Source organism: Schistocerca americana, chromosome 1 (genome assembly GCF_021461395.2).
Source record: "Schistocerca americana isolate TAMUIC-IGC-003095 chromosome 1, iqSchAmer2.1, whole genome shotgun sequence".
NCBI lineage: Eukaryota > Metazoa > Arthropoda > Insecta > Orthoptera > Acrididae > Schistocerca > Schistocerca americana.
In genome coordinates this window covers 546,258,292-546,281,368 of record NC_060119.1, presented here as the reverse complement: position 1 = coordinate 546,281,368, position 23,077 = coordinate 546,258,292, and the positions used below count along the sequence as shown (strand labels likewise).

The window sequence follows — 23,077 nt, the reverse complement described above, 5'->3', positions numbered from 1 at the left end:
CTGTTACCGAAGCTCCCACTCTACTAAACAAAAATCCCTGCAACTGTGTAATATAACCTCCATCTTTAAACCCAAATCATTACAAATCCATCATCATGACTGCAAAATTCACCAATAGAGAACCTCCTAACATTTTCAAGTTAGAGGATAAAAACAATTATGAAATGCAATGATATCAATCTGTCTCATGCAGGTAGTAGAGGCAAGTCATCCTCACCACTCCTGTCCAGAAAATTTAAATAATCATAAATTTTCCTTTCCAGGCTTTTCACTGTGTGACAGCAATATAATAGATAAAAAGTATAAATAAGACACAACAAGAAATCATACAAGGGTAATTCAAAATTAAAATTACAATTACAATGAAACTTACTTGGCGCAAAATGAAAGCAATTACATCAGATGATTCCCAATAACTTGCATGGAAAAGATGTGGCAAAGCATTTGTTGGGAAATTTGCAAGTCCCTCTGGACAATACAATGCATAGTCTAGTCGCTTTGTACCCCACCATTTCTGTGTTACTGAAAAGTGAAGGATAAAAAGCCGTAATTCAGCAATTCTCTTCCACAAATAACACTTCACCATAGAAACATGTGACTACTGTAGTATCAAAAATTGATGTAACATTACAGAAAACAAGGAAAGTTTTGTAATTCACAGGCACAAAAATATTATTTGAAATCAGATACATGTTCACTTTTGTAATGTAAGTTTTATATATATATATAAATATATCACAAAGGAAAATTAATTTCAGCACTACCTGAAGACTTCTCCATAAATTCATCAGTACCTCACTACAGCATGTACCTGACATTGCTTACAGAGTATGTAATATATGAAACATTTAAACATAACTATTTTGTGCCCTTTCCTTGTTTCAGATTAAAATACCTTCTGCAGTATGTTTTCTTCTTTTCAGAGCTTTTGGAAAAAACAATGACGACTCATTACACCACATAAAATTCTCTCACAAAAAAAAAAAAAAAAACATGCAAGAATAAATAAGACTACAAATATGAACTGAAACATTTACAATAATGCCATCTGTGCATTTGTGTTTTTCTACTGATAAAATAGAAAATTAATTTCTTCTTTCATTCCACAGTAAAAAAATAAAAATAAAAAAAAAATAAAAACATGAGTCAGGAACAATCACATACTACTCCAAGTACAGGAAGAAAGAAAATGTGCAATGTGTGCCATCAGTAGGGCAATAAACATGCGAGCAACTTAACTGTACCATAGTAACACAGAAAAATCTGGCACATTTGCCAAATCAAATCAAAATCTACTTACAGGCATTAATAGTTTGTAGTGGTAATGAGTCAATTACTCCTGATACAGTACTTTGGATGCTAACTTCTGACATTCTTCGTAGATGACTTCCTTGAATGGGTGATGTCAGATTCAAGCTCTCAGCGAACATTTGTGGGTTAGCCTGAATTACTTCCACTGGTAGAATCAACACAAGAGTTTTAACATGAGTACAAATTGACCTTGGGTTTTGAAGCTTTGTTTAAAGATGCACTTTCACAAATGGCTAATTGTTACAGAAATCCTGGTAACTAGTACAGTGGGAAGTACTGATTACTGCTCATCTTACAGATGAAGCTGTAAATACTATATGATACAGAACACAATGAACAGAATTAACAGCTATTTTCGTTTGATAAGTGTTACGGTATAATATTCAAGTGTAAATGATCTAATCAGCACAAAAAAGTTAGAATCATGTGGGATACCATCCCACTTCCCCCTGAACCTCATGGTGTACTCTGCTGAAACATCTTTGTATAATAACTACATCATCTCAATACCCGTACTCCCACATTTTTTCATAAACCATCCTGCTCAGTATAAAAAATTACAACATTATGACCATGAACTAGAAGGCACGAGGATCCCCTCTCTGACCTGTAGCAATTGATGGTCCTGCAAAAGGAAGTGAAGTGTGCCTATGCTAAAATGTTCAGTTCACTAGTACACAATATCAAAGACACAAAAATACTTTTATCTTTAAGCTGTTATTGCTTCACCTTTACTTATAACCTTCTGTGACAATATGTATTTTAATTTTAGACTGCAAAGGATAAATAATATTATACATACAACTCTCTGTAAAGCTCATTATTACTAGTGCACAGTTGTAGTACTCATTATTATTTTATTCTACTTATTGACATTTGTATTCTAAGTATTAATTGACCCTCTCACAAGAGACCTACGTGCTCATAAGGATCCACAGAACCTGTGAACCACAATTAAATAAATATTAAAAAAAAAAGATGTTTCAGCTGTCTGAATTGTGACTGGCTTCTCAAATCTGATCTCTCAGCTAAACTCAAATTGGCCATTTATTCTGTTCAGAATATTCTTTTAAGTTTCAACTTTAGTTGTAAGATGAGGGACATATCGGTCTTCCCTGCTTAAATTTATCTCAGTTCTGTAAATCTAAATTAGTGCAAATAGAGCTTCTGTCCACCAACATACAGTCACATGAATGCTAATTTTATGTAACAGCAATCTAATCTAATATAGATGTAAAGCAAACTCTCATTGATACATCATCACATATTTTGACATATTTTAAGAATGTGCAATTTTTCTGTACTTCATTATAATGCGTGCATATTGTTTTGTTTTTCAGCGACACATGTTTCTTAAAGAACAATATTTATCAGTACCACCCATGAAGTCCCAGATGTGAATATAAAATAATAGTACAAATATCATTTATCCAAATCTCCTGTCTGACAGAGTTAAGGGCAGAAAAATCATTCAATTTGATGAGATACTGTGCACAAGTTGCTCCTCTTTCACAGGCACATGGGACTCTGATGTTTTGGACTTATTTTTCACATAAAGGAAGTAAACCTGAAGAAACAGTTATTCCTTGTAACATTAACTGCAGATTTTCTTGATTATCACTCCTCATAAACAAGAGAGAAAAAAATCCTACTGCAATGGTATCCTAGTTCATGTATCAAAATTATTTTGACCCAAAAGAAAAGTGTCATAAGTACCTACATTATATTTTTAATGTGCTGCACTAACTACTAAAGAGTCTCATTTTAGCAGTCAGTTCTGAAGGCAGTGAAACTCTCCTACCAAAAAGACATGCTCTCTTTGCACTTTCTTCATGTCAACAATTTAACTCCATCCCCTCTATCCCACCCCAAGAATATTTATTGTGCAGGAAGCTTCATATATATTTAAATCATTTTAGGAACTCTTAAAAACTTCTACATTTGCCCTTTAAAATTCCAAACCTTACACTTAATCTCAATATTCGTACCGATGATTGATGTCGCAAGAGCTTCACCCAAAAATTTGTAGGCACAATGATCCAAGTGACATCCAAAAATTCACCTAGCTTGCACATCAGTCAAGCAATAAGTAGAATGATAAGTAAGTTGTGGAGGAAATGCATGAGCTCAAAAAGATTTGGAAGGAGTACTTTGAAGATCTGTTGAATGCCGCCAAGCGGGTAACTAACAGCGATGGAGAGCCTAAGGCAGCAGACGATGATAATAGTGGGGAAATTGATGATCTAACTTGGAATGAAGTGGAAGAAGCCATAAAGAGGATGAAAGGGGGCAAGGCACCAGGTTGGGACGAAGTAACAGTGGATATGATACGAGCAGCAGGAGAAGTAGGAACCCAGTGGCTATACAGAGTGCTGAGGGTGGTGTGGAAGGAGAACAGAATTCCTGAGGATTGGAAGAAAGGAATTATAGTCCCGATCTTCAAGAAAGGGGATAAAAGGAGATGTGAGAACTACAGAGGAATCACCCTGCTATGCCACTGTGGAAAAATCTATGAAAAGATCCTGGAGAAGAGAATAAGAAGCAGTATTGAAAGTAGACTGCAAGAGGAGCAGTACGGTTTCAGACCAGGAAGATCAACAACGGACCTCATATTTGCGGTAAGGCAACTGCAGGAAAGGCACTATGAGTTCGGGAAGGACTTAATCATGGCCTTTTTAGATATTGAGAAGGCGTATGACAGTATCTGTAGGGACAAGCTCTGGGATGTGCTGAACGCAAAAGGGATAGATAAAGAGATAGCACGAAAAGTCAGAAAAATGTATGAGGGAAGTGAGAGTTGTGTGAAAGTGGGGAGGGAACGTACTGCATGGTTCAAGCTGGAAAATGGGCTGCGACAGGGAAGTGCACTTTCGCCTTTATTGTTTATTATTGTTATGGATGAAATCCTACAGCAAGTGTCAGATGCAATTGGAGATCATAAAATGAAAGCAGTGCTTTTTGCCGATGACCTGATGTTATGGGGAAATTGCGAGAAGGAGGTGCAAGAGCAGTTAGATGCATGGGAGGCAACGGCAGCACAATATGGAATGCATTTCTCTGCAAAGAAAAGTGAAATAATTGTCACAACAAGGAAGATGAATAGGCCAAATGTGGATATAACTTGTGGAGGGGAAAAACTACAAGTGGTAGAGAACTTCAAGTACCTGGGAAGCGTGATTGAAAGTAAGGGGGGAAACGCAATGGAAATAAATGAAAGGTGCAGAAAAGCAGGGCAGTTCTACAAATGCATTAGGGGGCTTATTTGGAGCAAGGAGGTGCCACAGAAATCCAAGGGAATTATATACCGAACCTACTTTGTCCCCATATTGGCATACGGAAGTGAGACGTGGGTAATGCACAAAAGCGACAAAAGTAGAATACAGGCTAGTGAAATGAAGTTCCAGAGGAGCAGGTTGGGTGTAACAAGACGAGACAGATTGCGAAATGTGTATGTGAGGGAAAGACTAAAGGAGGAACCAGTACAGGGCAGGATAGAAAAATCAAGACTGCAGTGGTATGGACACATGAAGAGAATGGATGAGGGAAGAATTCCAAAGAGGATGTTTGATCTGCAACTGGAGGGGAAGAGGCCCAGAGGAAGACCAAGAGATAGATGGGTGAAGGGAGTGAAGGAATGTGTGACGAGAAGAGGAGAGAACTGGACGAAGGTGGAAGAGGGGGAATGGTGGAAAGACAGAACACGATGGAGAGGCTTGTGTTCCCGACAGACCCAGCCAGTGGCTGGAAACTGTCCAAGATGATGATGATGATAAGTAAACCATAATTTTCGAAATATGTCAACATCATTTCAAGAAAGCGAAATATGGATTGCATTTTTCAAAGGCAACACAATTTCTGGGTCACACATTTGCTACACAGAACACTGTTTTCCTTCAGAGATATTATTAGTTATTAAGAATATGCTTACATTGGAAGGGGATGGGGCAGGAGGATGAGATAGAAAGACAAGAGAGGGTCAAAGGAGGAGGGGGGTGGGCAAAAGGTGTGGGATGGGAATAGGTAGGGGGAGGAGAGGTGGGGGGAGGATGGGAAAGAGGAGGTGCAGGGGAAGAGTGGGGCAGGGGCAGAGGAGGGGGCAAAGGAGGTGCGGGAGGAGGAGGGGGGAGGGGGGGAGGTGGTGCGGTGGGAGGAGGGGGCAGAGGAGGTGCGGAGGGGGCAGAGGAGGTGCAGGGGGAGGATGGAGTGGGGGTGGAGGAGGGGGCAGAGGTGTAGGGGGAAGAGGGGTGGAGGTGGGAGCGGAGGCACGGGAGGAGGGGGTGAGGGTTGAGGGGGGGGGGGGGTGGAGACAGGAGGAGGAGGAGGAGGAGGAGGAAGAAAGGTGGAGGTTAGGGGCCCAAGGGAGGGGTCATTCCAAACCAAGTTGTCTAGTATTGGTTGTTTGACTGTCTTAGAAAAAGACCTGGCCTTCAAATTAAATCCATCACCTAGCTGAATGTATTCCTTCATATGTTTTTAATAGTTCAAAGTTATTAGCCACAAATTAAAAAAACTCCATTTTTGAACAGTAGAATTTCCCACCCTTGATATCTTTTGTGTTATTACGCTATCCTCTTCACTCCTGAGACAAAAACGATTGGCAAGAAAGTTTCCTTTTCATGTTTTCCAGAAAACCAATAAACAAGTATGACACAAATGCAAATGAAATATCTTTTTGGTGATTCATTAAGGTGCAAATAGAAGTCCACATAAGTGGACCTCAAGCCTTACTTATCGTGAAAAATGTACAAGTCTTTTTTTATAGTTTCTTTGCCCTTTCTTCTATATAAACATTTTATTTAGCAACTTACGCATATTCAAAACAGTAAACTCTACTGTATTTTCTAATGCACACAGAAAATAAGGTTCTTAAAGTTAGTTTTGAAATAGTGATTTCCAATACAGGTTTTTGGTCATGATCTAAAACTACTTTATAAATGTAAGAAAATAATATTTATAGAACAATTTATGAAAAGTAATAATTTGCTACTACCAGTAAATTAATCTTCGCTTTTGTAATAAGCTCCAAAACAATTGTTCTTCGCAATACACACAACATTTCATATTTGAGACACATTTCTCTTATTTTGGAATTGCAGTCATGTTTACTGTGTTTTAAAGCATTCCTTGCCTCAATGGATTTTGGTAGTTGGTCAACATTGTAAAATCTAACTTCTGATATTGGTTTCAACACAGATCACCTTCCTTTTTATTTATGTTTTCTACATCATCTACTTCTTCACTGTCAGAGGGATTCTCTATACAAGTGTGTCCTCTTCTCTTAGCTACTAGCATGACACCTTAACGTTCTTATTATTTACCAGTCAGTTTCATCAAGCTCAGCAGGACAAACTTCATTCCTAAATGAGAATCCACCATCTTCCTATTCAGATAGTTTCACATTGTTGTCTTTAAGAAGAGCTTCTAATACCTCATCAGTTAAAATTTAATGCATTGCTTTATAGTGTAGAAATAACTTTTATTTCAGTATCCCACTACTGAAGATCAAACTGAAATTAGCAGATATGCACTATGACCTGAGGTCCACATATGGGGACCTTCATAAAATGCATTATTTCATAGTAACAAGGACAATTTGTGCAAACTGAACTAATTCTCAACTTCTGGATTAGTTAGTTAGGTAAAAAATACAGATTCTCAATCTAATATTTAGACACAATAATTATTTACAAACCTTTTAGATCTGTAGAAGTAACCTTTTGCTTTGTACGACCTGCTGTAAACTAACACACTAATCATTCCCTTCAAGATGCTGTGCTCAGGGTTTAAAGCTAAGAATTAGAAGGTCCATTCTCACAGATCGTGGGTCTACAAATGGAAAAATACACCTATTTACGGAGAAAAAAAAATCATGAATTAAGGTCCAAATGTGTGGACCAAAGGAACGAAGAAGCTAGATAGTACAGTTACTTTATATAGAGCATTAGTGGTGAGAAGTTTAAACTTTAAAAAATAGATTTTTGAATTTTTTTGTTTCCTAGTCGGCGAGATTTTTGTTGGGGGACTAGATAAAAATCTGAAAACCATGCACTTTTGATACGATACTTCAGCACACATTCAACTTTGAGATTCAGTGGGAAGTTGTGGAAAAAATTACATATATGAGTAAAAAATGTGTTTTTGAACATCTGTGATATCTAGGCTAATGCAATAAAGTATATCAGTTACATACTTTAAACATATCAATGATTACTTGTTATTTTGTAAATGAAACTCAGCCAACTAATTACATTATCTTGTTCTCATGTCATTTGTTTTTACTACAAAGTTCACTGAACATCTGTGGAATTTCTTCACTCAGTTTTGCTTTAGGTTAAAAGTTTGCCCACTCACAGATGTAAATTCCAGGGGAGACTGTTTCTTCAGTACATACTAACTTCACCTTCTCAACCTTTCTGAATGAGGCCATTGGTCCTGGTGGGTGGTACATTGTAACATTTACATCTTAGATTTGACTGTTTATTTTATCAGTTTCAGCACTCCACTACTGTTCTTCACAAGCACAAGCCACTACATCTTTTTTTTTGAAGTGTCAATGGCACAAGTTTGTCACATTACTGAAGTTCATAGTCAGGTGATGATGATGTGATCTCACATTTGAGCAAGTTGTTTGACTGCAGTATAAAACAGTGAAAGTGACTTTAATCTTCTAACAAGTGTGGAATCTTTCCTTCAAGATAATGGTGCAGAGTTCTTGTATTTATTCACGTTTTACAAAAATGTAGGTGCGGCTCTTGAGTTTATCTTAATCTTTATAACAGAACACAAATGGATGAACTGTGGCCTCTTTATGTGTACCTAGTGGTCCCCTTGTACGTCATCTTTAACAAAAAGGAATAGTTTTCTGAAAAGTCAGCAAGAAGTAAGCATTCATCAACTGTCAAGGTTTGCTTTTTGTCTCTCACAAATTTACCTTTAGCTTTGTTTTCTAAATGAACTAGCAGGAGATACACCTAATATTTCACAAGTGGAAACTACTTTTTTAAAGTTTACGATAAGTCACAAATTTGTTTACCTGAACTGTCACTATCCTTTTCTTTGTTAATTATTAATATCTTAGAATAACGTGTTGGTCACAATGATTTTCCTGGTGTTGGATTGATAAAAGTGCTTTTATTTTTAGAATAATGATCAATGATTTAACCTCCGAGCCAACTGTGAAGTAAAACAACACTTTATCTCCTTCACTGTACTCTTCAATTAAAGTAATGTCTTTAGGAAACACTCCATACACACTTATGACAAGCTGCATTAATAAGAACACTTGAGATTCCATTTTTTAACTGCACACTTCAGGAGCTCATAGTTAACTCAGTGTGAATGGACAGACATTGGTGGAAATGGGGGAGAACACACAGACTTGCACAGGCTTGCCTGTGAGCCTGTACAGACTTGCAGATGCTGTCTGCTGGCCTACTCAAACTTTCAGCATAGGACTGTCTTAACAAATGATCATCAGTTTCTTTAATCTGATGTATTTAAATTATGCAGTTGATCTAAGTTTTTGCATTGTCAACCTAGATATAACAGATGCTAAAAAACATATTTTTGAGTCTTATTTGTATTTATCTTTCATAGTTTCTAGTTGAATCCCACAGCTGAAATATGTACTGAAGTTTGATATCATAAAGGTGTCTTAAGTGTGTAATTTTCAGATTTTTATCTGGTCCCCTAACAAAGACGTTGCAGGCCAAAAAATGAAAAAATTAAAAAAAATCTGTTTTTCTAAGTAGTGTACTTTTTAAGTGTGAGCTTCTCACCATTGGTACTCTATAAAAAGTAACTATAAAATTTAGTGTAATTGCACAAAAAATATTAAGACAGAAATTATTCCTTGTGTAGAAAATTATTGTTTACAAATTGAGTTTCTTTTCTTTTCTGTTAATCTGCTACCAAGAACATTGAGCTATATATAAAAAAAGCGCTGGCAGGTCGATAGACAAACAAACAAACACAAACATACACACAAACTTCAAGCTATCGCAACAAACAGTTGCTTCATCAAGAAAGAGGGAAGGAGAGAGAAAGACGAAAGGATGTGGGTTTTATGGGAGAGGGTAAGGAGTCATTCCAATCCCGGGAGCGGAAAGACTTACCTTAGGGGGAAAAAAGGACAGGCATACTCTCGCGCACACACATATCCATCCGCATATACACAGACACAAGCAGACATTTGTAAAGGCAAAGAGTTTGGGCAGAGATGTCAGTCGAGGTGGAAGTACAGAGGCAAAGATGTTGTTGAAAGACAGGTGAGGTATGAGCGGCGGCAACTTGAAATTAGCGGAGGTTGAGGCCTGGCGGATAATGAGAAGAGAGGATATACTGAAGGGCAAGTTCCCATCTCCGGAGTTCTGACAGATTGGTGTTAGTGGGAAGTATTCAGATAACCCGGACGGTGTAACACTGTGCCAAGATGTGCTGGCTGTGCACCAAGGCATGTTTAGCCACAGGGTGGTCCTCATTACCAACAAACACTGTCTGCCTGTGTCCATTCATGCGAATGGACAGTTTGTTGCTGGTCACTCCCACATAGAAAGCTTCACAGTGTAGGCAGGTCAGTTGGTAAATCACGTGGGTGCTTTCACATGTGGCTCTGCCTTTGATCGTGTACACCTTCCAGGTTACAGGACTGGAGTAGGTGGTGGTGGGAGGGTGCATTGGACAGGTTGTACACCAGGGGCGGTTACAGGGGTAGGAGCCAGAGGCTAAGGAAGGTGGTTTGGGGATTTCATAGGGATGAGCTAACAGGTTACGAAGGTTAGGTGGACGACGGAAAGACACTCTTGGTGGAGTGGGGAGGATTTCATGAAGGATGGTCCTCATTTCAGGGTAGGATTTGAGGAAGTCGTATCCCTGCTGGAGAGCCACATTCAGAGTCTGATCCAGTCCCGGAAAGTATCCTGTCACAAGTGGGGCACTTTTGTGGTTCGTCTGTGGGAGGTTCTGGGTTTGAGGAGATGAGGAAGTGGCTCTGGTTATTTGCTTCTGTACCAGGTTGGGAGGGTAGTTGCGGGATGTGAAAGCTGTTTTCAGGTTGTTGGTGTAATGGTTCAGGGATTCCGGACTGGAGCAGAATTGTTGTCCACGAAGACCTAGGCTGTAGGGAAGGGACTGTTTAATGTGGAATGGGTGGCAGCTGTCATAATGGAGGTACTGTTGCTTGTTGGTGGGTTTGATGTGGACGGACATTTGAAGCTGGCCATTGGACAGATGGAGGTCAATGTCAAGGAAAGTGGCATGGGATTTGGAGTAGGACCAGGTGAATCTGATGGAACCAAAGGAAATTCTGGAGTAGTTGTTCTCTGTGCGTCCAGATCATGAAGATGTCATCAATAAATCTGTACCAAACTTTGGGTTGGCAGGCCTGGGTAACCAAGAAGGCTTCCTCTAAGCGACCCATGAATAGGTTGGTGTACAAGGGGGCCATCCTGGTACCCATGGCTGTTCCGTTTAATTGTTGGTATGTCTGGCCTTCAAAAGTGAAGAAGTTGTGGGTCAGGATGAAGCTGGCTAAGGTAATGAGGAAAGAGGTTTTAGGTAGGGTGGCAGGTGATCGGCGGGAAAGGAAGTGCTCCATCGCAGGGAGGCCCTGGACATGCGGAATATTTGTGTATAAGGAAGTGGCATCAATGGTTACAAGGATGGTTTCCGGGGGTAATAGATTGGGTAAGGATTCCAGGCGTTCGAGAAAGTGGTTGGTGTCTTTGATGAAGGATGGGAGACTGCACGTAATGGGTTGAAGGTGTTGATCTACGTAGGCAGATATACGTTCTGTGGGGGCTTGGTAACCAGCTACAATGGGGCGGCCGGGATGATTGGGTTTGTGAATTTTAGGAAGAGGGTTTGTGAATTTTAGGAAGAAGGTAGGGGTGCGGGGTGTCGTTGGGGTCAGGAGGTTGATGGAGTCGGGTGAAAGGTTTTGTAGGGGACCTAAGGTTCTGAGGATTCCTTGAAGCTCCGCCTGGACATCAGGAATGGGATTACCTTGGCAAACTTTGTATGTGGTGTTGTCTGAAAGCTGACGCAGTCCCTCAGCCACATTCTCCCGACGATCAAGTACCACGGTCGTGGAACCCTTGTCCGCCGGAAGAATGACGATGGATCGGTCAGCCTTCAGATCACGGATACTTGGGCTTCAGCAGTGGTGATGTTGGGAGTAGGATTAAGGTTTTTTAAGAAGGATTGAGAAGCAAGGCTGGAAGTCAGAAATTCCTGGAAGGTTTGGAGAGGGTGATTTTGAGGAAGAGGCAGTGGGTCCCGCTGTGAGGGAGGACGGAACTGTTCCAGGCAGGGTTCAATCTGGATAGTGTCTTGAGGAGTTGGATCATTAGGAGTAGGATTAGGATCATTTTTCTTCGTGGCAAAGTGGTATCTCCAGCAGAGAGTACGGGTGTAGGACAGTAAATCTTTGACGAGGGCTGTTTGGTTGAATCTGGGAGTGGGGCTGAAGGTGAGGCCTTTGGATAGGACAGAGGTTTCGGATTGGGAGAGAGGTTTGGAGGAAAGGTTAACTACTGAATTGGGGTGTTGTGGTTCCAGATTGCGTTGATTGGAATTTTGAGGTTTTGGAGGGAGTGGAGCTGGAAGTGGGAGATTGAGTAGATGGGAGAGACTGGGTTTGTGTGCAATGAGAGGAGGTTGAGGTTTGCTGGAAAGGTTGTGAAGGGTGAGTGAGTTGCCTTTCCGGAGGTGGGAAACCAGGAGATGGATAATTTTTTGAGGTGGAGGGTGGCATGCTGTTCTAATTTGCGGTTTGCCTGTAGGAGGATGCTTTGAACAGCCAGTGTGGATGTGGGAGAGGAAAGATTGAGGACTTTTATTAAGGATAGGAGTTGACGGGTGTGTTCATTGGCTGAGTTGATGTGTAGGTGAAGGATTAGGTGGGTGAGGGCAATGGATTGTTCAGTTTGGAGCTGGTATAGGGACTGATGGAAAGAAGGGTTGCAGCCAGAGATGGGAACTTTAAGTGTGAAGCTTTAAGTGTTAAGTTTAAGTCTGGCTGCAACCCTTCTTTCCATCAGTCCCTATACCAGTTCCAAACTGAACAATCCATTGCCCTCACCCACCTAATCCTTCACCTACACATCAACTCAGCCAATGAACACACCCGATCAAAGGCAGAGCCACATGTGAAAGCACCCACATGATTTACCAACTGACCTGCCTACACTGTGACGCTTTCTATGTGGGAATGACCAGCAACAAACTGTCCATTCGCATGAATGGACACAGGCAGACAGTGTTTGTTGGTAATGAGGATCACCCTGTGGCTAAACATGCCTTGGTGCACGGCCAGCACATCTTGACACAGTGTTACACCGACCGGGTTATCTGGATACTTCCCACTAACACCAACCTGTCAGAACTCCGGAGATGGGAACTTGCCCTTCAGTATATCCTCTTCTCGTTATCCGCCAGGCCTCAACCTCCGCTAATTTCAAGTTACCGCCGCTCATACCTCACCCGTCTTTCAACAACATCTTTGCCTCTGTACTTCCGCCTCGACTGACATCTCTGCCCAAACTCTTTGCCTTTACAAATGTCTGCTTGTGTCTGTGTATATGCGGATGAATATGTGTGTGTGTGTGTGTGTGTGTGTGTGTGTGTGTGTGTGGGTGTGTGTGTGTGTGTGTGTGTGTGTGTGTGTGTGTGTGTGTGTGTGTGTGTGGGTGGGTGGGTGTGGGTGTGGGTGTGGGCGCGCTCACGCGAGTGTATACCTGTCCTTTTTTCCCCCTAAGGTAAGTCTTTCCGCTCCCGGGATTGGAATGACTCCTTACCCTCTCCCTTAAAACCCACATCCTTTCATCTTTCCCTCTCCTTCCCTCTTTTCTGACGAAGCAACCATTGGTTGCGAAAGATAGAATTTTGTGTGTGTGTATGTATGTGTGTGTTTGTGTTTCTATCAGCCTGCCAGCGCTTTCGTATGGTAAGTCACACCATCTTTGTTTTTAAATATATATATATTACATTCAGCTAAGTGATAACAGTTTTAATTTGTAAGCCAGAGTGTGTTGCACAAGGAGGGATGGGAGGATGAGGATGGGTGAGGAATAAAAGGAAAAGGACAAGGAAGATGAGAAGAGGAAGAGGAGCAGGAGGGAGGGAAATGAGGTTTCGATGGGAGAATTTTATTGACATCCAAAATTGTAAGTAATATAAATGGATGGAGCCCAAAACAGCACACCATCACAGAAACCTCTTTGGAGAGATTTGTAGATTTTGTTTGAATTGGCATTAATCAGAACACGTTCTCAATGTAAAATAGTAAAATTGCCAAAAAGTAAGGAAATGTCATCGCTCGTATCAGGACAGGAAAAGTAAGAATAGAATAGGTGGAACAAGTACAGAATTGCAATTAACAAGAGAGGCTATTTGAAATTGAAAGCAGTTGTGTCAGTTATGGGCTGGCAAGTACTTCCCAACTGCAATATTTTGAAGTGTGGGTATAAATGTCTATGTGGTTAATCTGCAAAACAGGAATAGAGTGTACACTTTTTAAAAACAAGCAGAAAAGCAATACGGCATTTGAGGAATGAGTGTTCACTACTGGATCACGCTCAATGTTTAGTGACTGATGGTCAACACACACAAATATTTGGACATACTGGTAACCAGAGTATAACATAAATGAAGACAGAAATGCATTTTGCCTCTGCAAATATCCTCAGTTCAAACTGTGGTTCTATCTCTCTAAAAAAGTGAGCAGTCACGCATATGTTTTATGCACATCATGTCAAAAATATGATTAATAGGAATAAGATATTAGGTTGCTTCATCATGATCATTAATGGCTACTCCAATGTTGTGAGGGGGGTGGGAGGGGAATCACAACTAGGAAGGAGGGGGGGAGAGAGGGGGAGAGAGGGGGAGGGGGAGGGAGGGAGGGAGGGAGGGAGGGAGGGAGAGAGAGAGGGGGGGGAGGGAGAGGGAGGGGGGGGGGGAGAGAGAGAGAGAGAGAGAGAGAGAGAGAGAGAGAGCAGCACATTTCACCACGGCATTGTCTAGCCTGTGCGAGAACATTACGGCTGGACAAACTACAGTAAGAGAAGCTACAAGAGATGTATTGAGCATCACAGGGAGGTTTAGTATCGAAATTCTGAGACAGTATGTTTCAGGAAGAATTGGACAATGTATTACTTTCTTCCACATATCTCATGAAAGGACCATAATGAGGAATTCTGTGATGCTGTAGCTGATATGCACCATTTGTGAAGGGAACAGGGAATGGTGGTGGGTAGGGGGAAGGGAGGGATAAGATAGTGGTCTCAGAAGTTCTCCCCCTCCACAAACTGGGCAGCAGATCCCTTGTCAGCAGCACATTAGAGCCCAGCATTTTGTTTGAGAGTTTTAACTAATTTCTAATAACTAGAAGTAACTTAGTTTTATCTACTTTGTGCATTTTAGTCTACTGAACTTTAAAATTTCTTGTTTGTTTGTGTGCCTGGTAACTAAAGCTCCATTTTTAAAAATTATGTATCTGTGTATTTATACTGTATACTAGTGTTTACTAACTTATTCTAATCTTTTTGCATAAATTTTACTGCATATCTTTAAGTGAGGAACTTTCTCGGGTAGCTTCTGGCTTCCAGGAGTGCCATGTCATGTGACTCCATTTAATTTCATTTTAGTATATAGCAGACAGTTTAGATCGGTGCTTTAGAATTTGCATATTTATTTTCCACAGTAGCTTTTGTGTAAGCAGAGTTTCTAGTAAAAAGTAATTATTGATACACCCATTTTCAGTAGAGAATTTCTGTTTTAGGAGCTTGCAAGTCTTGTAGTCTTGGACTAAGTAAGAACTCTGCAGAGCAGATTTTAGTGTTTGTTTATCTCCTCATTTACATGTTGCATACAGTTCAACTACAATAGCACCACAGTCATATAATTCTCTCTTTTGTGAGGTTCTCTTTGTAATTTCTCAGTTACTCTTCACTACTTTGCTTGTATTTTTTATATCTTATTCACTTTTTTACACAGTATGACATGGCTGGGGACTATGCCCGTTATGAGTGGCCACAAGGAGAATTGTCTGCTATCTGTAAACAGCAGGATGCTGTGTCAGCCACAGTTGACAGGCTTCTGGCTACTGCTCAAAGCTGCAGCAACATCAGGGCACCAGTGCCAAGGCCAGTGATACCTTTTTGTGCCGTTGGAATCCCCCAGGTGACCTGGCTGTTGCTGTGTCTTCCAATATGCAACATCCAACCAGTCTGTCTTCTCTCAAGAGTGAGTGGCAGACTCTGGAGGGTTCTAACATCACTGGGTAGAAGGTGAAGGAGGGAACAGGCTGCATGGATGGCTCCTTAGCAACAGGTACGAGGTGCTACCAAGTGTTGATAATCTTTTGAGACAACAAAGGATAAGCCTCCTGTTGGGCCAGGAGCTGATTCTCTTGCAGATCAAGACAAGTGCAAAGGGTAAATATGCTAGTCATTGGGAGCTCCAACATCAGATGAGTAATGGAGTGAAATAGCAGGCAGTGAGGGAAAGAATGACAATGTGCACTTCATGGTTTTTTTTCCCCCCTGGGGGTAGTAGACAGTCTCATCCAAAATGTGGAGAAGGCTCTGCCAGTTGCTATCAAACGCACTGGAGGCAACATGGTTGCAAATCGTGACACACGTTGGCACGAATGAGGCCTGCCACTTGGATTCTGAGGTTATCCTCAGCATTTTTCAGCAGACAACTCATCTGGAGCTCACTATTTTTAGAGGTCAGATGATTCTATGATGAGATTGGATGTAAATTTCTCAAATATCATTATTGGATGGAGAGTCTTAGGGTTTCCCTTAATAGGTCAGGTGTGCTCTTCACACAGAGAGAGGCTACTAGTGTAGTAGAGCACATGTGGTGTGCAAATGGGCCTTTTTAAGGTTAGAGAAACACCCATTGTGATCAGAGATGAACTGCCTACATAAATCAAATATGCATCAGCCACAATGTTCTCAGAGAATGCTCATCCTCACAAATTGGATATAGAAAAGGTAATATGATATTACTGAACTGCAGGATCATCCGAGGAAAGGTCCCAGAATCATCCGAGGAAAGGTCCCAGAATTAGTACTGCTCAGTGAAGGTCAAATGTAGTGAATAACAATAAAATCTAAATTTCAGATTTGAGTAATTAGTGTAAGGATAGGCTATTCACCAATGGCTGTGTCACATTTTTTGCAGCAAAGAATTCAATAATATCTAGCAAGGTTATCACAGATTCCAAATGCGAATTAATCTGAGTGAAGTTAACCATCAAAGGTTGGTCAAAAATGGTATTCAGTTCTTTTACAGACTGCCTGGCTTCAGAGAGAATTTGCAGGATATTGTTAATAACTTTCCTGATCATGCTGTTGTAATATGAGGTGACTTCTACTTGCCAGAGATATAGTGGGAGGGGTATGTAATTAAAACTGCTGCCAGAGACAGGGATGTGTGTGACATTAATCTAAATGTCTTGTACAAAAATTACTTTTAGCAGATACCTAGAGAACCAACCCTTGAGGGTAATGTATAAGACTGCCTAGCAACAAAGATATCTACATTTATAAAATTAGTTAACTTTTAAAGTAAAATTTATCAAATAATCTGACTAAAAACCCTAAGAAGTTTTGGTATCACCTAAACTTAGAAAATGATCTGCAATCATCAACTCAGTCAATCAGTAACCACAACTGCATGGAAACAGAAGATACCAGAGAGAAGGCTGAAATACTGAGTTCAGTCTCCCGAAATTGTTTCATCACAGAAGATTATAATGCGGTCCCTCCTTTCAGTCACTGTATGAATGTCATAAATCAGACATTGAGATAACAGACTGCAGAATAGGAAAACAATTACAGTCACTTAGTAGTGGAAACGCATCAGAAGCAGATGAGATACCTGTAAGACCCTACAAAGATTATGCAAAAGAACTTGCTCCCCTTCTAGCAAAAGTTTATTGTAGTTTGCTGGCACAACAAAGAGTATCCGGTGACTAGAAAAAAAAATGCAGGTCATTCTCATTTTCAAGAAGGGTCGTAGGACAGATGCACATAATTATAGGCCTATATCTTTGACATCAATCTGTTTTAGAATTACGGAACAAGTTTTATGCTCAAAACATATGGTGTATCTGGAGAATGTAAATCTCCTCTATAAAAACCAACAGATTCCACACACAGAGATCTTGCTCTGTTCTGGACAAGATCAATAGCACTGTATACAATGGCACTCAGGTTGATGTCATGTTCCTGCCATTTAGTGACAATGGATGAGCTTACTGAGTATTGCTCCAGGTTTGTGACTGGATCCAAGACTTCCTTGCAGATAGATCTCAATATGTCACTTTTAATGAAACATAATCAACAAATGTAAAGGTAATTTCTGAAGCCCCCAAGAAAGTGTGATAGGACCATTACTATTTACAGTGTATAGAAATGCTCTAGTTAGTGTTGGAAGCTCTTTAAGACTAACAGTGAACAATGAGGTTGTCTATAAGAAAGTAGCAACACCAGAAGACAGATTCAATTTGCAGAACAACCTATAAAAGATTGATGAATGGCGCAGGCCATGTCAGTTGACCCTGAACATACCTAAATGTAACATATAGCACATACATAGGAAAAGAAACACACTCTTGTATTATTTTGCTATTGATGACAAATTGCTGGAAACAGTATCTACTGTAAAATATCAAGGAGTAACCATGAGCAGCGACCTTAAGTTGAATAAACACATAAAACAAATACAAAAAACAAATGCCATGCTGAGATTCATAGGAAGAATCTTAAGGAAATTTAAGACATCCATGAAAAAAGTGGCTTACAAGACACTTGTTTGTCCGATTCTGAGAACTGATCTGGGACCATTACCATGTAGGACTTATGGGAGAGACAAAGGAAAGCCAACAAGGAGCAGTGTGTTTGATCTTGTGACTGTTTGGTCAGCGTGACAGCATTACACAGGTCCTCAACAAACTCCAGTGGCAGACACTAAAGAGATTCATTGTGCATCAAGGAGAGGTGTACTACTGAAATTTTGAGACAGTACTTTCCAGGAGGAGGTGGACAAAATAATACATACTCTCATGTACATCTCATAAAATGACTATGACGAGAAAACTCGAGAAATTATAGCCAATACAGAGGCTTGCCAACAATCAGGGAAGGGAGAGTCAGTCAGTGGCACCAGAAGTATCATCCACCACACACCATCAGGTGGCATGTAGAGTATTTATGTAGAGATAGAGGTAAGGTGAGAGCTGCATCAAACCAGTCTCAGGACTGAAGACCACAACAACAACAACAACAACAACAACAACAACAACAACAAAAACAACAACAGAGGTAATGTGCTTGTGGAGTATAGATGTAGACAAAGCTTATGTGTGTGCTTATGTTAATCTGAAGGTGAGAGTTGTAACCTATAATAAATGAGTTCCTAATTTTAAAGTATCAAGCTACATACAAAGTTAATACAGTGACGGTCAGCCAGAACTGCTGACTACACTTCTGCTTAAAAAATTAAAATTAATAAGTGGACAGTTTCAATGGTTTTTAATACTGTATGCTGTCAACAGGGACTAAATATCATTTAACAGTTTTCCACTACTATTTCATGTAATATGAGTTGTACTCTTGCTTAAATATCCCTTTAATACTGTTGAAATAATACTCTTGTGCTGATCATACAGGAAAACTCTACAAAAGATATAAATATAGGATATAAATCTGAGGTATACTAAGGAATCTGCATGAGGCATCTAATAGCCAAAGATTTCAAAAAATGCCTTAACATAAAGAGAAATCTGAAACAGTGCATATATTATGATTATATTATGTGTCATGCATCATTGCAGAATCATACTAAGGAGTTATTATTACATGATATTTCGCATGCTTTTTACACTACTGTAACTATAACTCTAGGGTTTTATTTCTCACTCGAGGCATACTACTTACAGAGATGATATGGCTGCCCATTTCCCAATGGATATTTCTGGTACCTGGCAACGTTTACAGGTGGCAGCATAGAGAACCTTGCTGACAGTAAAGGTTCCAGCCTTGCTGCTACTGGATCAGTGGGATGAAAGAGATTGTAAATCTGCTGCACCATGGGCTTTGGTATAGGGCCTGTAACAAAGCAGTATTTGCTATACCAGGGCGAAAAAACCACCCATCCACCCACCCGCGCGCACACGCACACGCACACGCACACGCACGCGCGCACGCGCGCGCGCGCGCGCGCGCACGCACACACGCACACACGCACGCACACACGCACACGCACACGCACACGCACACACGCACACACGCACACACGCACACACGCACACAGAGAGAGAGAGAGAGAGAGAGAGAGAGAGAGAGAGAGAGAGAGAGAGAGAGATTTATTAGTGAGCATAGCAAGCTTATACATGAGTGCTGTATTACAAACAAAACTTTAGAGTTTCCATAAGAGATTTCCTACATGAAAGTACATTAAAATAAAGACAAAAGAAATACTTACCAGGTTAGCAGGAGTCTCCACCCATAAAAATAGAGAAAATAGGTGGAAGAATAAACTGGACAATATGCGAGTGGAACTTTAAAAAATGTATACATTAAAAACTTTATCATACTCTACAATGTTGTCTTAAAGTTGAGCGACATTTATCTTAAACCCAGAAATTCTTTTTTGTTCCTACTTTTTGAGCTAAAAAAGCACTTGATCCAAGAAAATGCATCTTTTGCTGTCCTTTAATTAATAAATGTGTGTACTTTCGTCTGAAAAACTTAGGAACTGGTTGCAAAGGAAAACACTTCGTTACCCTTGCCTCTCATATAACAAGGCTTCAGATTTAAACTAATCAATTTGTTCTTCACTCACGCATTGTTTGTAAAAGAAAAGATATCTCAATGATTATGGAATAAAATGGATAATATTACTTTATAGTGTCCCATCCATAGCACAACAAGACTTCTTGTGGTAACTGACATAACTTAAAAATCATGACCTGTGAGGTGCCCTACTCTCACTTTTGAGATACTTTGCTTAACCCAAATATATTAACAGCAAAACAGCAGTAGTATTCAGTTAGCAAAAATGCCACTATCAATCCTTCCACTGCTTGAGATATGCTCTCTGCAGTCTGTGCTGAGGTGGCTTTTGTTATCACTGTATTGCTCTCACAAATTCTGGTGCCTGCTCTGAGAGACAGCATTCTGACCAATATGACCTTCCAGTCTATTATCTTCACTTGACAAGGAACTGAATTTCTTTCTGTTATCCATCATACTTACTAAATTGCAACAAATTAAGTAAAACATTGCCTCCAACTGTAAAGAGTTTGCAGAGATAGAAACACACTGGGTAAACTTTGTATTCGGTTGACTTTTAGCTCGTACATTGTAGTGAATGAAATATAGATAAGACATCAAAATTTTATTTAAAATTCAGAACAGAATGATATCTAATTTCATTCTTGAGTTATTGGGTTTTATATCTGAAGGGCAGTCACTCATATCTGATACATGATTCAAGAGGGTTTCCCCCTTCCCCAAATGAAGCACACAATGAGGCACATGTGAAGTACAGTAAGTACTCAAAACTTTTTATTCACCAATATATGGAAGTAACTTTGCAGCAGTGAGGTGTCAGTGGCTCAGGAAATCGGATGCATGTACACATACCCACACCACATGGGAGACGACGTAGCAGTGCATGTATACACACCCACAGCAGTGAAAGGTTTAAGTGCATTAAACCCAGAATTAGAAATTTCCTTTACTTTAAAAATTTAAAGTAGGGCAGAGGCTGATAACCTTAGTATTAATGTTCACTAGCCATTATCAGCACTGAACTCCCCCCCTCCTGCCTCTCTCAAATCAGACTAGAGCCCAAGACTGTCTTCTATGCAACTGCCAACAGAATGCATACCACCAGCTGCTATCCTACAACTTTTTCGAAAAACAACTAAGCAGTAGTGGTTACTACGCAAAATTGTACCAATGAAAGATTCCGTTCAAGCAATAGCTCCATTTCTACTTTATGACTGAAAATGTATAAAACTATTATTGAGGTTATGTGGGAAAATAATGTGTCTTAATTTACCCCTTATTTTTTTAACTTTCATTAAGCAACTGGAGAGGGAGAGAGAGGGTGTGTGTGTGTGTGTGTGTGTGTGTGTGTGTGTGTGTGTGTGTGTGTGTGTTTATTGTTCAACTATAAAGATATATGTGAAAGGTTAATTGGCTGTGTGTTTGTTGTTAACTGTTATAAGCTGTGGTATCACCTGAAACTTATTGAGAGATTAAAACTGTGTGTCTGTGTGCCAGACACTCGAACCCGGAATCTTGTTTTCTGTAGCAATGCCCTTGTCACCTGAGTTATTCAGGCATGATTCATGTCATGCAATCACAGATTTAAACTACAACTTTCTGAAGCAGTAAAGGCTGGTCGTCAGATGTGTGTCAGAGAATTTCCTGTGAAAGTCCTCATTCCCGATTTCACCCCCAGTCCTCAATGCAAATTTAATTTTTTGTACAACTTCACAACAGTGCAAAATCAGCTGTAGAATGAAAGAGTTGCTCTATTTATTACCTTTTTTTGTGTGTGTGTGTGTGGGGGGGGGGGGGGGGGCGGGGGGGGGGGGGCGGGGGGGGAGGGGGGGGGGAAGGGACAAAACATAGTAAAATACATTCTGTATCAGGAAATCCACAGAGGCCCAATTTTTCATAAATCTACAGTATCATATAGGCGAAACATAAAAAGTATATCTTATTGGCATATTTTTGTGACTTATTAGAAATGATTTTTTTAAACTAAAGAACCACATTCATTTAAATAACATTTTCAGGTATTGCACTATTATGTTAATTGTCAGGAGAGTACTTACTGTTTTTATCATCAGATGAAGAAATTTTTCTGTATGCAAGAACCAGTGCCAGGGGACTTCCAAACATGAAAAAATCACTGACTTCAAAGTCTAGTTTGCAGTGATGAGAATGCTCACTGGAAACAATGAAAAAACACACAGAGATCAATACGACAGTTTATACTTTCACCAAAGCAGGAATGAATTGACAAGGTAACTACCACAATTTCATTTTGATTGAACCATGGAAGTGTCATATGAAATATAATTTCCTTAATCAGAATAGCACAGTGCTGCATGTACTTCATTTGTTAAGAACTGAGCTGCACTCAGTGTGATGTAGCAGTTGGTGTCATTGGCTTGCATGCCGTATGTCACCCGTACAACCCCAACTACCGGCAGTTATTGGTCATTTAATAATTACATTCCTGGAAGGATCTCAAAATTTCTTATGTTTGTATATTCTGGAATATTTGATTTTTGCACAAATAGTAGCATACTCCATCCAGGGGATCAGTTCCGTTTGATCTGTTCTGGCTGTACGTCTGTGTTCATAATAAACATGCTCTGTTGTATTCTATTGACAATCCTGCTCCTGCATTTGCAATTCGTTCTGGTTACAACCTGACATTGTTTCTCAGAGACACTGGGTACTTCAGAAGATCTACATTATCATGGCTCCAATCAGGTAGTGTAAAAGCTGTTGCCTACACAGACAGAAACTGAAATGCTAGCAGTGCATAATTCCCATGGACCGAATATCCAGGAACTCAATGGGCTCCTAAACAACAGTAAGTCAGTGCACATCAGGTATCCATCAGTGTTTTCTGGAGACGCTGGTCAGGATTCGGTGACAGGGCGGAAGGGACTCTACTAAGTTGCCAAATGCAATAGTTGGGAGGACATAATGCATTTAGCAAA

General features: G+C 40.1%; 1 protein-coding gene across 1 annotated transcript in view; it reads right to left on the bottom strand.

The window, feature by feature from the left end:
* Window positions 1-23,077, bottom strand: part of LOC124605827 (protein retinal degeneration B) — a 575,027-nt gene that overhangs the window by 82,860 nt on the left and 469,090 nt on the right. Inside the window, exons 15-18 of the mRNA XM_047137749.1 lie at window positions 22,178-22,293; window positions 19,263-19,433; window positions 1,301-1,456; window positions 374-522 (exon numbers count right to left, since the gene is read on the bottom strand). Coding sequence (XP_046993705.1) covers window positions 374-522; window positions 1,301-1,456; window positions 19,263-19,433; window positions 22,178-22,293 — 592 coding nt within the window. The remainder of the gene's footprint in view (window positions 1-373; window positions 523-1,300; window positions 1,457-19,262; window positions 19,434-22,177; window positions 22,294-23,077) is intronic.